This window comes from Symphodus melops, assembly GCF_947650265.1.
Source record: "Symphodus melops genome assembly, chromosome: 1".
Classification (NCBI taxonomy): domain Eukaryota; kingdom Metazoa; phylum Chordata; class Actinopteri; order Labriformes; family Labridae; genus Symphodus; species Symphodus melops.
In genome coordinates, this window is record NC_136691.1 from 22244828 (window position 1) to 22259871 (window position 15044).

General features: G+C 44.6%; 1 protein-coding gene across 3 annotated transcripts in view; it reads left to right on the forward strand.

The window, feature by feature from the left end:
* cdk19 (cyclin dependent kinase 19) overlaps positions 1-15044 on the forward strand; it is a 62494-nt gene that overhangs the window by 27332 nt on the left and 20118 nt on the right. For all 3 annotated transcript variants that reach the window (XR_013780509.1, XM_079360534.1, XM_079360535.1), the window contains exons 3-4: positions 1591-1701; positions 2419-2559. Coding sequence is in view for 2 of the 3 variants with exons in the window: in XM_079360534.1 (XP_079216660.1) it covers positions 1591-1701; positions 2419-2559 (252 nt within the window). In the remaining variant the exon portion in view is untranslated. The remainder of the gene's footprint in view (positions 1-1590; positions 1702-2418; positions 2560-15044) is intronic.

Genomic DNA, 15044 nt, shown 5'->3' on the forward strand with positions numbered 1-15044 from the left:
GAGTGCAGCATTAGTCAGGATAGGAGTCCTCCATTATGCAGCTGTCTCTCTGTTCGCTACCTTTAAGTGCTTCTGCAGTGAGAGGTGAGGAATAAAAGGCAACACGTGAAGTTTGAATCCCTCTGAGATACAGTCCAGCACAAGACTTACAGCTACACTCTTTATGATGGGGATAGTTCTCTGCACCTAATGGAAAATATCATTGTGTTATTTTAGACTTAGTGCTCCTGTGAAAGTACATATTTTTTATGGATTTGTTTCATCTTGATACATATGTGGATATGTCTTGTAATTCTTTTAGGTCTGTGAAGCTGTGATACGTGTGTAAGAGATCTCATTACAGCAGCAGAGTTATATTTCATCCTGTAACTGTCTGTTGTCTGAGAGGTTTTGTTTAACATAGATGTTTGACTTTTGAGTCCAGGAGATGAGTTCTTCATGCCTGATACAGAGTCAAGTATCTGTGGGCTGTCTGTCTATCAGAATATAAGGAGCACTGTGAAGAAGAATACGATGCCAGTGACTGCAGAGTCCTGGTCCACCAGCATGTTGTCAATCACTGTGAAGTCTTGGTCAAGCATGTCTGAGCTACTGTCTGTGATATTGTGTAGTTATGTTATCTGACCATGGCTAATTAAATCTAAGATGATGAACAAGTCTGTTTGATAATGTTCTCCTCATTCATTCAACACAGATACAAACCCACACCTTACACCCTGGAAGAATAAAAAACATTCTTACACAGCTGTGTTCACTACTTGATTCTGTTTTGCTGATTAGACTAATCCCAGAATCTAAAGCACTAACCCACCATGGAAAGAAGTCCAGCTGATTTAAAGTGAGTCTGTGCTCTGTGAAGAAAGAAGTCAACAGCAGAGAAACGAGGTTAAAAGGTGCACAAATCTACAAAACTGAATATTGTGTGTGGAGTCCTGTCCTGAGATCAGCAGCACCTCAGGGCTTAAAGATATTCCCTTGAAAAGATAAACTAGACTAGCATCTCCTCCATTTTTGTTGACAAAGCTGATGTGATGTCAAAAGTCCCGCCCCTTCTTTATCTTGATTGGTTGGTGCAGGAGAAGTGACATTAACGAGCGGGGCGCTGTGCTAAAAGTTCTTAGAAGAGACCTCTGTGATCACAGCAACAATAAGATACTACGTTGGTTTTGTATTGAAAACTTCAGAAACAGAACTTGAGCTCTATTGGTCGTGCTCGTTGTGTCCTGGTAGATCTTCGGTGCAGAGCTCATGTAGTTTTATCCAGAAGAAGAAAGATCTCAGTGTGGATCGTGGGGCTTCGTTTAGCTCTTTAGGCTGAGTTATAGTATTTTATACATTTGATTAAAAAAAACACTGTTGCTGCACTTTGAAGACGCTGCAGTGATTTGAAGACATGCAAAATGAATGAGTGTAATGTCTGACTAATGCAGTAGTTAAACAGTTCATGTGGAGACGCTGGCAGCCCATTTTCCTGGAAGACGACATGTTTCTGTGCCAACACATGAAGCTAGCATTCCAGTGAAACGTGGTCGTGTCACGCCTTGTTTGGAAACCTCCTAATTGTTTTTACGTTTTTGTTGTGTCTTCCAGCTGTTGCGAGAACTGAAACACCCAAATGTCATCGCCCTGCAGAAGGTGTTTCTGTCCCACAGTGACAGGAAGGTTTGGCTCCTCTTCGACTATGCCGAGCACGACCTCTGGGTGAGTCTCACCGTGCTAATACTGCCGCTAACTTTAGCAAACACATGGCAGCCCTTTCACACTAAAGGTTCACTGATGTTTATATAAACTCCCTATTCATTGTGTTAGCCACAATGAGCTTCATTTGTTGGTCTATAAACAGGTCGACCTACAATTTAAACTGTCAAATTAATAAAAAATTTAAATTGTGATTTATCTATAAATTTCAATTGATCGCAATTCATCACCTTTTTGAAACTCTGTTATTCTTAGGCTTTTTATTTTGAAGTTCTTTACTGTCTTAAACTGAGAGTACATTACTTTCTGTGTGCTTTTATTTTGAAATAAAGTAAGGCCCTTCACAAACTGACGTTAAATTGCTCAAAGGAACAGCAACAAAGGTCAATGTGTGATGTCATCAGGTGGATATGACTTTGGACCCGTCAACTTGTCAGGAGGCAATATCCTAAAAATCCTTCTGACTGTGGGGGGAATGATGATAAATGTCCCCCCCCCAACTCGCTCAGGGTGAATTCTCCTGATTAGATCCTGCTGCGTTCTCAAATCAAATCTTAACATGGACAGAATGTTAAAATGTGTCTGTTTGCTTTCACACATCTATCTTTACAACGATCAGCCCATAATGTAAAGTTACAATATTCAGAAATCCCCACAAAGCTGTTATCTTGTGAGGAACAGACAAGCAGCGGTGAGCTGAAACCTTTTTCCGCTTCTCAGCACATCATTAAGTTCCACCGCGCCTCCAAGGCCAACAAGAAGCCCATGCAGCTGCCCCGAGGGATGGTGAAGTCTCTCCTGTATCAGATTCTGGATGGGATCCATTACCTCCACGCCAACTGGGTTCTCCACAGGGATCTGGTGAGTAGCTATATTAGCTTCACTGCTCCAGTTTCCCCACACACACACACACACACACACACACACACACACACACACACACACACACACACACACACACACACACACACATACACACACACACACACACACATACACACACACACACACACACACACACACACATACACATCAGTCCCAGCACACACTCCATCAAGGAGCTGTTTCCAAAAGCAACACTGTTAACGTCACAGAAACACAGGACCCAGGAGTTTTCTTTGTACCTGCCAAGTTTGGTGTCCAGGCAAGAGACGGATAAACAAGAACTAAAAATACAAACCCAGGGTACAAAAGGGAAACGGCAAAAAAATAACAAAACAGCTTTGAAGGTGTAGATATGTATAAATCATTGGATGTCAATCTTGTGAAAGCTTAAAACTGAATCTATGTCTCTTTCTCAGTGTAAGCTTATTGGGAAAAGTATTTTCTAGCCGGAGCCTTCTCTTCGCTGCTAATTAAGCTAACGTTAGCTTCTTTTTATCTGTGTGAAATCTCCTTAAACAATTGTTGTGAATAAATACAAAAACTAATCAGACAATATTCTGCCTTACAAAGAATGTATTTGGCTTAGCAGCAGCTGGCTTGGCGTATAGCTAGAAGCTTTTCTTTCAGCTTGCATGTATGCTTTGGGTTGTAATGATCACTGGGACATTAGATCTCTTAAAGATCACATTTTGTAATTCTTTAGATCTATTTAGACCTATTGTTTATGGTGAGAAGGCAGACTCAGAGGGCAGAACAAACACCTAGCTGTGGGAGTGTCACCCACCTGGGGGAGGGGCTACTGCCCTTTGTGATGTCATGAAGGGAAAATCTCCAAACAGCCTGTTTGAGCACACATTTTCTAAAAAGTGGAGCAGGCAGAAGACGGAGAGGGTGGACTTTTCTCATCATTGGGGTGTTTGTCGACAGACTAGAGACACATGTTAGAAAACCAGTGACGGTAAGGTGAATAGTAAGGCTAAACGGTTTATTGTTTTCTGATCGAAATTGCGATTTCAAAAAACGCGATCACGTGATCGCCAAAGTCATGGTTTTTGGCAGTGCTTCACTGACCCAGGAGCTGTTGTGTCAATTTACACATACACACCGTCTATTCTGCCCCTGTGTGTGTGCGTGACTTCTTTAGCCTGATACACAGCTCTACAGATAGCTAACAGTTTTTCTCCAATAAAGAAGCTGAAGTTTCTTTGTCCAGTCTTTAATAAAGGAAGCACTTTAAAAATAAACAGACATCAAAACATAACTTATGGATCTCAGAATATGCCAAACAACCGAAAAGTCCGCTAGCTTGATGCTAACGTCTATAAGAATTTAAATAGGAATGCTAGCAAAATAAACAATGCAAGACCTGAACATGAAATGACGCTCACAGACAAATGTTTCGGCCGTATGGCCAGAAGAAAATATAGAGACATTGTTGGCTTCTCTTGTTGCATAACTTCTGTGAACTAAGTCACCTACGGCAACCCCAAAGGCACAAAATATATATCAACACTTATGACCAGATTTCTGTCAAACTGACACTAAAAACAAGAACATCACACCGTCTGTGTGTTTCTTCTTAATAAATAAATCTGAAATTAATTCTTAACTTTGGTTTTCATTCTATTAATTTAGAGTTCTGGCATTTAAAGTTTTAACTGGTATGATGTCATTTCCTGTCATGTTTGTAAATGTTACTGTACATTGAGAACATTGCACAAGCTTGATTTGAAGAAAATCGTGATGCAAATCGAAATCGCAATTTCTGCCAGAAAAATCGCAATTCAATCTTTTCCTAAAATCGTTCAGCCTCAGTGAATAGATTTGAAAAAAGGGAAAGCCGTTAGGATCTTTAGTAAACCGAGATTCAGAAGGAAATGAAGGGAACGTTGCTTTACCGTAAAAGGAATCAGTTTTTGAAACAATCTCAACCGAGAAATCAAAGAAACAAAATCAAAACTAGTTTGTTCAAGATATATGATGAAATATTTAATGAGATTCACTGTTCTGTTTAGTGACGTTGTTACACAAAACAATTATTTGAGATCGGCTTTGATCGGTATGAAATTAATTGTTTCCGGGGACCTACTCAGGGGCTGAGAGTGGCTGTTTGCCTGTTGCCAATTTATTGTGTTTTGTTCATTAATATCTTGTGAAAGAGCGGCAGATTGTATAATCTTCTTTGTGCTCCTTTTTGAGACGTTATGTTGTTTATTTGAATGAAATAAAATTTACAAAGATTTTTTTTTTTAACATTTTGGGCCCACATTTTCTCAATAAATCAGAAATAAAAAAGTGATATTTAGAAGAAGACAGTGTATTCTGTACAGTAGCAAAGTCCTCATGTGCCACATCTATCCCTCTGAACCACTCAGCAGAGCAGTGTTGTGTTGGTGCAGGTGTTGTTATGTCCCGCTGTAGTGTATTATTATGACTGGTCTGGACCAGTTTGATTGTAATGCTTTCGGGGCTGAACGTCCTGCACTCTCAATGTTGTCTGACTCTCATCTGCCCTTTAAACTGGCTGCAACACTTGGAGAGTTCCTGTGAGATTCTCCTCTACCCAGTGTTCCCACAGCGCTCTGGCTGCAGGGAGGTTTTATTCTCCGTAGCTAAAAGTAAAGTTATATCAGGAACTCATCCCTTCAGCTTCAGTCAGTAATGGGGTCTTTTAAACTTTATACAGTAATTGATTTAGGACGGTTTGGGCAAAGTAGTCATCAGTTCTGTCTGGTCCTTATCAATAAAAACATGCTTTTATAAAGCTTTATTTATTAATAGCGCTGCCTCCGTCCACTAGATAAAATGTTAGCATGCTCTTTAGAAAGCATTGTTTGTTCACATAAACATTTTCTTGTGTATGACGATAAAATCAAACTCTTAATGATGATTTTATTGTGACTAGTGTGCCAATATCTCAAACATCTCCAAACATTTATTTTCATGTCCACGATGCTTTTGTTCATTGTTGCTATCGCTGATTTCGACTGTTGTTTCCATTTCGCTCCAGACGTCTGTAAGCCTGCCCACCATCGTTTTATTTAGCCCGGGCTTATCTACAGTCAGTTTGACATCATTATTAGCTGGTCAGAGCGTAAGGATATTTGTGTGTGTCCTTGTGTCTTTACGTGGCGTGTGCTAACAGAGTAAGAGATTACCTGTGATTTAAGCTCATGTGGTTAAACATCAAACTAGTATTTTTTCCCGATGTATATTTTTAAAGGCCGGTCTTTGTATCTGCACGTTATCTCTCTCGCCTTGCCTTAGCGTGTTTTCGGGAGTCTGGTGTATGTTAAGAGACATCTGTGTGCACAAATTCAAAGTCTGCGGAAACGCAGCTTCTCCCACGTCCTCCTGTTAGCAGTAGCAATAGCCGCATGTATCACTCGGTCCCAAGCCCCCGTCGTTGAAAATGTGTGGTGTGACATCACAAAACCATGATGTCACTGATCCAAGCCCATTGGCTCGTTGTAGCGAGCACAAGCTCCCCTCTGACTGACTGTAGCGTTCCCAATATGGTAAAAGGGGGGCGGGACATATTCCAGAACAAAGCCGAACGACTGACCAATTATGGGAGAGCAGATCGGCCGGCCTATCAGATCAGACTTAGCACATGTGGGGACCCTGATCGTGGGGGATTCTGAGAGTTAGAAATACAGGCAGATGAGAGTCTGCATGGAGCGTCAGGACGTGAAGACACTTTTTTTCAAACATTACAGATTGTGAACGTACTTTAGTGGACACATAAAAGAGACATGTGAACCCCAAAAAGGACAGAGTGGGAGACCTTTAAAGACTATCTTCAGTTAGTCATATATCAAGTAGCCTACTCATCATAAGGTCGGAATTCAAAGTGCTTCACACAAGACATCAAAAGCATCGTGGCAGGAAGGACGAGAAACTGTCCGTTCCTCGTGTCCGCACTGAGCTCGCAAAAAGAGCGTTCAGTTTTGCTGCTCCCCCGACCTGGAACTTTGTCCAGAATGATTTGAAAATGGCCGACCTCATTTCACTTGAAGCCTTTGGCTCGATCTTAAAGGACAAAAAAACGCGTGTGTCTGAATTGTAACCTGTCATCACGGCTCTGCACTTTATCTGTAAACTGATCTGTTCATTGCAATTGTTGTTTTTTTTCTTAACTTCCTGTCTGTAAACTGTTTTAATCATGACATGTGCTGCTGCCCTCTTGGCCAGGTCACCGCTGGATCTGGATCTCAATGGGTTAATTACCTGGTTACATGAAGGTAAAATGAAAAAAACTCCAATAACAATGTCAAAGACGAGCACTCTGCTAACTGAAAGCCTTGAAGCCTAATAAGATGTTAAGGTGTTGGACTGCCTAACAACTAGAGCTGTGTGATGGTCAGTAGAGAGGCCTGGGCCCCTGAAAGGCTCCTGAATGTTTGCTCTGCAGACATCATTTCAACACATGCATGTTGGAGTGTTAAACATTTGGCCTCTCCGCCTGCCTTCCTTCAGAATATGAAGCTGATTAAATAACGTTTGTCAACAAGTTATTTGTCGGGGTCAGATTAGGTCCTGACATGGCTGTACACAGTCCGACGTTACCGAGCTAACTCTGAAGCTCAATATTAACATCAATAAAACAGAGTGCAGCCTTAGTTTAATGAAGAGAATGTGTTTTTGTTTTGTTATTACTGGTGAGTCTTCATATCATTATCAGTGCTTAACTTAAGACTGGACTCCCCCCACCACCACCTCCTCTCATCGGCGGCCTTGGATCCGTTTCATTTCATGCTTCTCTATCAGAGCTTTCACATGAGAGATATGAAAACAACAAACACAACTGGAATAGTTGTGTTTCTCTCCGGTCGCCCTATAAACTCCCACTGCCCATCTGTGTGTGTGTGTGTGTGTGTGTGTGTGTGTGTGTGTGTGTGTGTGTGTGTGTGTGTGTGTGTGTGTGTGTGTGTGTGTGTGTGTGTGTGTGTGTGTGTGTGTGTGTGTGTGTGTGTGTGTGTGTGTGTGTGTGTGTGTGTGTCTGTATGTGTGTGTGTGTGTGTGTGTCTGTGTGTCTGTGTGTGTGTGTGTGTGGAACATTTTTGTCTGTGCTTATGGAAGAAGAAGTATAATTAACCAAATAGTGAAACAGTAAAGTTTAATTTGATTAGAGCTATCGCTGCTCATTGACGTCAGGAGATCTGGCAGGAAGGAGACTGTTTCCAGATAACGCTCATGAGAGAGTGAATGACAGAGATTACACGGTGGGTGGAAACGCCGCTCAGCCGCTGGTTGACTTCTCATGCTGAATTAGAGCACAGATCAGACAGCCATCTAACTACCCATCTACAGGCTTTCATCGTCTTTGGATCTCGCCGGACGCTCTTATGTAATCCACCGACAATCCTGGAAGGTCATGTGGTGGCTGGACGTTACATTATGTAAACCTTCACACTCTCTTCTCGGTGCTGACTTAATCTGCAGGCATTAAGTCTGCTCGCCTCTTTGCCAGTTCCAGTCATCGATCAGTGACCTCGAGACACTCGCTGTAAGGTGGCAGCAAAGAGCTGAGGCGCGGTTTGATGCTGATTAGAGCAAACGTCTGATGTTTATATTATCTCTGTCCTTCCAACCTTGTCGTGTGCTCGAGCTGGAAGTGAAAACAGATTACATGCTTGGACCACACGCCTGTGATTTGTTTGAAAGTCACTCAGATCCATAAACTGATCACAAGAACGAACAGTGAAACACAAAGTGAAGTTTTACATCAACAACACGTGCACTCCTGAAAAGCTCAGCCAGTCAATAAATAATTATTTGTTCATCACCTTTTCGTAACAAGTGTTATCTGGAGGACAGGTCAAAGACCTTCCTCAGTGTTCAGAGATGCTCCTCCTGCTTGTTCACACAGATTCACATTGGTTCTTGTCCCACAGCGGGAGACTGACGGAGGAGAAGGGTCTTCTGAGGTGCAACACACAAGTGTCTGCTATATGACTCTATAATGAGCATGTCTATATATCAGTGCTTCATGTAGTTCAACAGAATCACACTATCAACAAGAGAGCGGAGAGGAACACACACTGGAGAACAGAAAACATGATCACAGAGACGGTGCAGCAGTCACAGGATATACATGTTGAAAGACAGCGAGACAAGTCGGAGTGAAACATTTCAACAAATGAAGCTCAGCCTGAAATCTTCAGGAGCTTCATGCAGCTCGTGCATTCAGTCACCTTGTACACACAGTGATGATGAGCTGAAGACACACTGCAGTCATCTCCAGACTAATGATTGACATCAAGTCATTATTTAAACCATGTCAAGTTTGTCCTCATGCAGCTTCAGCTCTCTGTGACTAAATGATTTAACGTCATGCGTGTCCTCTCATCATCACACCGTGGATGCTTATTTATGTGTGTCAAAGGTGTCCTCGAACAACCCTGAACTAAAATCACTAAGATGTTTTTATCCAACAGAGGTCGACATTTAAAAATGTCGAGGATATTCTGCTCTGTGCAGCCGCTGAAATATTCACCTTTCTTCTTCACACAACTTTCATGATGAAACGGCTTTTTCAAAAACAAAACAAAAAAACAGGTGACTCAATGAAAACAGGCAGAAACACTGCAGGCGATACGAGTCACATCATTTAACAGCATTATAATGGACATCACAGTCAGACTGTATTAATCCTGGTGTTACGGCAGCTCTCAAACACGATATGGACGGAGGAAAGATTCAATTCAAAAAAACTTTATTTGTTTTCGGGGGGGACACAGAGCAGTAAATGAACAACATAAAATATAGTTATATAGTGATAGTGAAGATAGTGATATAGTGAACAGATTTAGACAATTATTGTGCAGTAACTGGAAATAAAAGTATTTGTATTATTTTATTTAAAAGGGGACAGTACAGTTTTATAAAACACATGATTACATATGGTTAAAAACAAGCCAGAATTAGCCAGAAAGCTAGTTTTTATCCATAGTCCCCTGGCCACGATGGGAAAAGGCAATAAATTATAATTTAAATGGAAGAGAAGAGAAAAAAAAAAACACAATACATGTACAATATAATATAAAATACATATCACACTTACTGTACAACATTACAATTTTTTTTTTATATATATATATATATATGGAGAGAGTGAGCTCGAAAACAGATTAACTCTATACTCGAGCGACACTATACTTACCGACACACGTGTGCAGTGTTGAAGCGTGATGCACTCTCTGTTAGTGCTGGTCGAGTCCTTGGGTAAGACATTTAACCTCAGGTCTCTCCTGGATTAATACTGATGGTATTAAGTATAAACTAATCCAGTGAGCATCTGTATGAATGGATGAGTTATTGTGATGGACTCTTTACCCAGCAGCCTGGACCATCAGCGTGTGTGTCGGTGTCAAAGAGCTTTGAGTAGTCCGTTCACTTATCATGCTTCAGAGTCGTACACGTGAGTCTCCATGGCGACGGCGTGTTCTTCATCTGTGCAGCTCCGTTTGTTGTGTGTGATCGTCTTCTTGAGTGTGACAATGATTCAATTCAATTCAAATGACTTTATTTCAGGTAAGAGAGCATCAGAGCTCAAAAAGACAGCATGATGAGGAGGTCATGAATAACTGTGCAACATGACTTCTTCACATCCATGAGTTCTTCAAATGTCTTTAAAAGCTTCATCGTGTTTAGTCTGTTGTTTTTATTTCACTTCCATCTATCAGGATTAAGATGTCCTCCATCAACAGTGTTGTGCAAGTAAGGAGTGAGTCATTGACAGAGCTGCTACTTTATCAGGCTGAAGACAACAGACTCAGTGTTTCTCTCTGCAGACAGGAGGAACACTCTCCGTGGCGTCGGGTCAAAAGCGCCGCCTGCTCGCAGTTGGGGCTCTCCAATAGGAAACAATGGAAGCAGTTTGAGAAGGCTGTTAGATTTACAGCGAGCCCACAGTCCGTGCGGCGGTACAGAAGCAGCCCGTCTCTGTAGGGTTTGATAGCACGGGCCCAGGTTGAGCAGATCTTATCCATAACAGACGTGACGTTCGGCTGCATTGTTATGAGTGTTGTTGTTGTTGTCAACAAACGCACGCTGCCGTCACACCGCCGTGTGTCTCACATCAGATGCACTCAGGCACCTTCAGTGTCGGCGTGCTGACTCAGGCCTCAGTCCAGCACTCAGTACCTCCCATACTTCAAGACCTTTAACACGTCACTGCACTCTGAATTTGTACGTCATATACATAAATGTCTTTACGATCAGACGCTTTATTGATACTGAAGAAGAAGCAGCAGAGGGGGGAGGAGGGGGGATCCCGTCTTCTTTACAACAACATCCACTCTCCCACAGGAGCTGCAGGCTTGTTTTGCTCCCTGAAGGTCACAGCCCTCTTATCTGAGCACCAAGCCTTCCTGCCCTTTAAGTCTATTTTCATTCCAGCCGGATGAAATGCTCCATTGTCAACCTTCATACTGGTGTTTTGCTCTTAGTAAGCTGTTATTTTATTATTATTTATTCTTTTTGCTGTTTCATTGCCAGGGCTTCCTGCCATTGTGGCGTGGGAGTTCTCCCGCCGACAGCTCGCCTGGTTGCGGTTCTGGTTTGTGTCGAGGTGCTGGCTCTTTGTCGGTCCTCTCTGTGGCAGAGAGGAATAACAAATCACATGACTGATCCTGCGTGGTGGAAAATGCCCTCGAGGTGTCTTATTCTGTCATTATTCTTCAGAGAGCTTCAAGTCTGGCCATGTTTGAGCATGAGGAGCTGTTTTCTGGGGTGTGTGTGTGTGTGTGTGTGTGTGTGTGTGTGTGTGTGTGTGTGTGTGTGTGTGTGTGTGTGTGTGTGTGTGTGTGTGTGTGTGTGTGTGTGTGTGTATAGTCGTCCAGGCCTCCACTTCTCCTGCTCTTACATAACAATGTGTAGTATGCTCTGCATCTCTGCACCACAGGTATCAGGCATGTGCTTTGCATTGCACCACAGCATGCCTCCCACTCCCCCCCCCCCCCCCACCCCCTCCACATATTTTCCCTGCGTCCCCCCCTCCCCCTCTGAGGTTATGTAACAGCCTCGAGCTGTTAGCCAAGCCCAGCAGCGTGCACGGCCAGCTGAGTCAAGATGCTGACTGAGCAGCTCCTGCAGGCTAAAGCAAAAGGCACCGGACTAAACCAAAGGTCTCTGCTGGCCCGGGGGGGGGGGGGGCTGTAGGTGATTAGTTGTTGCAGTAAATACAGACACTGTGCTGCAGAGCCACACAGGAGAGATGCTGATGCTGCTGTTATCCTGGCTGTAAGTGATCACTCGTCTTCACATTTGACCTTCACACAGCGTAGCATCGCACTAACGCCTGCTCGTCTTCCCCTGAGTCGGATTCTTTATCGTCCCACACGGGGAAAGTGGTGTCGCAGCAGGAGCACACAGAGGACGAGAAAAACGAGGACAACATCGACGTAAAAACAGAGACAGAAACACGATTAAAAAAAATCAGACAAGACAACAAAATATAAAACACAGTAAGATCAGTCGAGAGCAAAAAGAGCAGCAAGTGGCTAACTCACACTTTGTTATAAATGAGACCTGAAGTCTTCCTCACTGGAGCTCTAAAAGGACGACCTGAGGGTCCATGGTCAAAGGTCAAAGTGTCACGAGTTGGGTAGGAAACAGGGAGAGGAGGACCCAAATGCGGAACCAAAATTAACAAAAAGATAAAACAAAAACTTACAAGGAAAAATCCAAAACGTTCCAAAAAGGCAAAAACAAAGGAAATCCAAAAAGGCCACGAGGAGAAAACACAGGGAGCAGGGAGAAGCAACACATTCCAGGAACACAAGACCATGACATGACAAAACAATGAACCGACAAGAAACTCAGGCAAACACAGAGACTAAATAGACGAGGGGTAATCAGACACAGGTGATACTAACGAGACAGGTGAGGAACATCAGGGTAATCAGGAAGGCAGGAAACACAAGGAACAAAATGACACAAGACCAGAACACTGAGGACAAGTACAAAGTAAAACCCAACACTGACACCACCAAAACCAGATCTACAAAATAAAACAGGAAACACTAAAGACTAGACTTAAAACACAAGACCGGAAATAAACTAACAGGCAACATAGGAGAACACAAGGATACAGGAAAACACACTAAGGACTAAAGTAAAACACACTAGGAACATACATACACAGAACATGATGGAAATAATGAAAACTAAAACAGGATTAAATGCAGAACAAAACCAAACCATGACAGTACCCCCCTCTTAAGGGACAGCTCCCAGATGTCCCAAAAACTCAAAAAACCACCCCAGGGTGGGTGGAGGGGGTCCGGAGGAGGGACTCCGGACGTTCAGGCATACAAGCCATAGTCCGTTCAGGTGGACGGCCCGGAGGCCGAACAAACACAGGGGAAAGCTCTGGGGGACGGCCAGGAGGCCGAACAGGAACAGGAGAGAGTTCAGGTGGGTAGCCCGGAGGCCGAGCAGGAACGGGAGAGAGTTCAGGTGGGCGGCCCGGAGACCGAGCAGAAACAAGAGAGAGCTCTGAGGGGCGGCCGGGAGGCCGAGCAAGCACGGGAGAGAGTTCAGGGGGACGGCCAGGAGGCCGAACAGACTCAGGGTAGAGTTCTGGGGGTTGGCCAGGTGGCCGAGCAGGCACGGGAGAGAGCCCTGGGGGACGACCAGGCACTGACTGGGCCGCCGAGGAAACGTTGTTGGACATCGGCCGGACTGCCGAGGGAAGCTCAGGCATCGGCCGGACCGCAGAGGAGACGTCGTCGGATGTTGGCCAGACCGCCGAGGGAAGCTCAGGCGTCGTCCGGACCACAGAGGAGACGTCGTCGGATGTCGGCCAAACCGCTGAAACAACGTTGTTAGTTGTCGGCCGAACCAGCGAAGAGACGTCGTCGGATGTTGGCCAGACCGCCGAGGGAAGCTCAGGCGTTGGCCGGACCGCAGAGGAGACGTCGTCGGGCATTCACCCGAATGCCGAGGGATCCTCAACTTGACGCCGACAGCGCTCAGCAGGCACAGGGACAGGAAGCCGACAACACTCTGCTGGAACAGGGACAGGTAGCAGACAGCGCTCTGCCGGAGCTGGTGGCCGACGGCGCTCTGCTGGCACAGGGACAGGAGGCAGATGGCGCTCTGCCGGCACGGGGACAGGAGGCAGACGGCGCTCTGCCGGAACGGGGACTGGAAGCAGACGGCGCTCTGCCGGAACGGGGACTGGAAGCAGACGGCGCTCTGCTGGAACGGGGACTGGAAGCAGACGGCGCTCTGCCGGAACGGGGACTGGAAGCAGACGGCGCTCCGCCGGAACGGGGACAGGAAGCAGACGGCGCTCTGCCGGAACGGGGACAGGAAGCAGACGGCGCTCTGCCGGAACGGGGACAGGAAGCAGAGGCTTAGCATCGGGCTGAGGCTCTGGGGAGCACAAGGGCAGAGTTACTGGGGGGCTGGGCAACCGGGAGCCACGGCGACCACCTCTCCTTTTGGGGCCACCACGAGTGCCAGTAAAAATGGCCAGGCGGGTGCCATCAAATGGAGACTGCTCCGAGTCACCATGAGGCCGAAGCCAGGACTGAGGTTTAGGCTCTACTTTGGGCCGAGGCTCGGATTGAGGCCTTGTGGAGCACAAAGGTAGTGTCACTGCTGGGCTAGGCAAACGGGAGCCATGGCGGCCTCTCCTCCTTGGGCCTCCTCGGTTCCCAGTAAAAATGGCGGGCCAGGCGGGTGCCAGTCCATGGAGACTGCTCAGAAGAAGCAGTGCTCCGGGCCAAACGAAAAATATTTTGAAAGTAAAGTATTTTAGACACACCATAGAATCAAAGTCTTCTGCTGGGTCCATTGTTGGTCGGTTCATTCTATCACGGTGAAGCAGGCAGGAAACAGGAGAGGAGGACCCAATTGCAGAAAATAACTAAAGATTTATTTAACAAAAAGATAAAACAAAAACTTACTTAGCAAAACCAAAATCCAAAAACCAAGACGGAGAAAACACAGGGAGCAGGGATAAGCAACAACCAGAGATGACGACACACGAAAGACACTGACAATGACATGACAAAACAATGAACCGACAAGAAACTCAGGCAAACACAGAGACTAAATAGACATGGGGTAATCAGACACAGGTGATACTAACGAGACAGGTGAGGAACATCAGGGTAATCACAAAGGCGGGAAACACAAGGAACAAAGGACACAAGACCAGAACACTGAAGACACGTACAAAGTAAAACCCAACACTGACACCACCAAAACCAGATCTACAAAATAAAACAGGAAACACTAAAGACTAGACTTAAAACACAAGACAGGAAATAAACTAACAGGCAACATAGGAGAACACAAGGATACAGGAAAACACACTAAGGACTAAAGTAAAACACACTAGGAACATACATACACAGAACATGATGGAAATAATGAAAACTAAAACAGGATTAAATGCAGAACAAAACCAAACCATGACACAAAGGTCACTGTGGCCTGAGCTT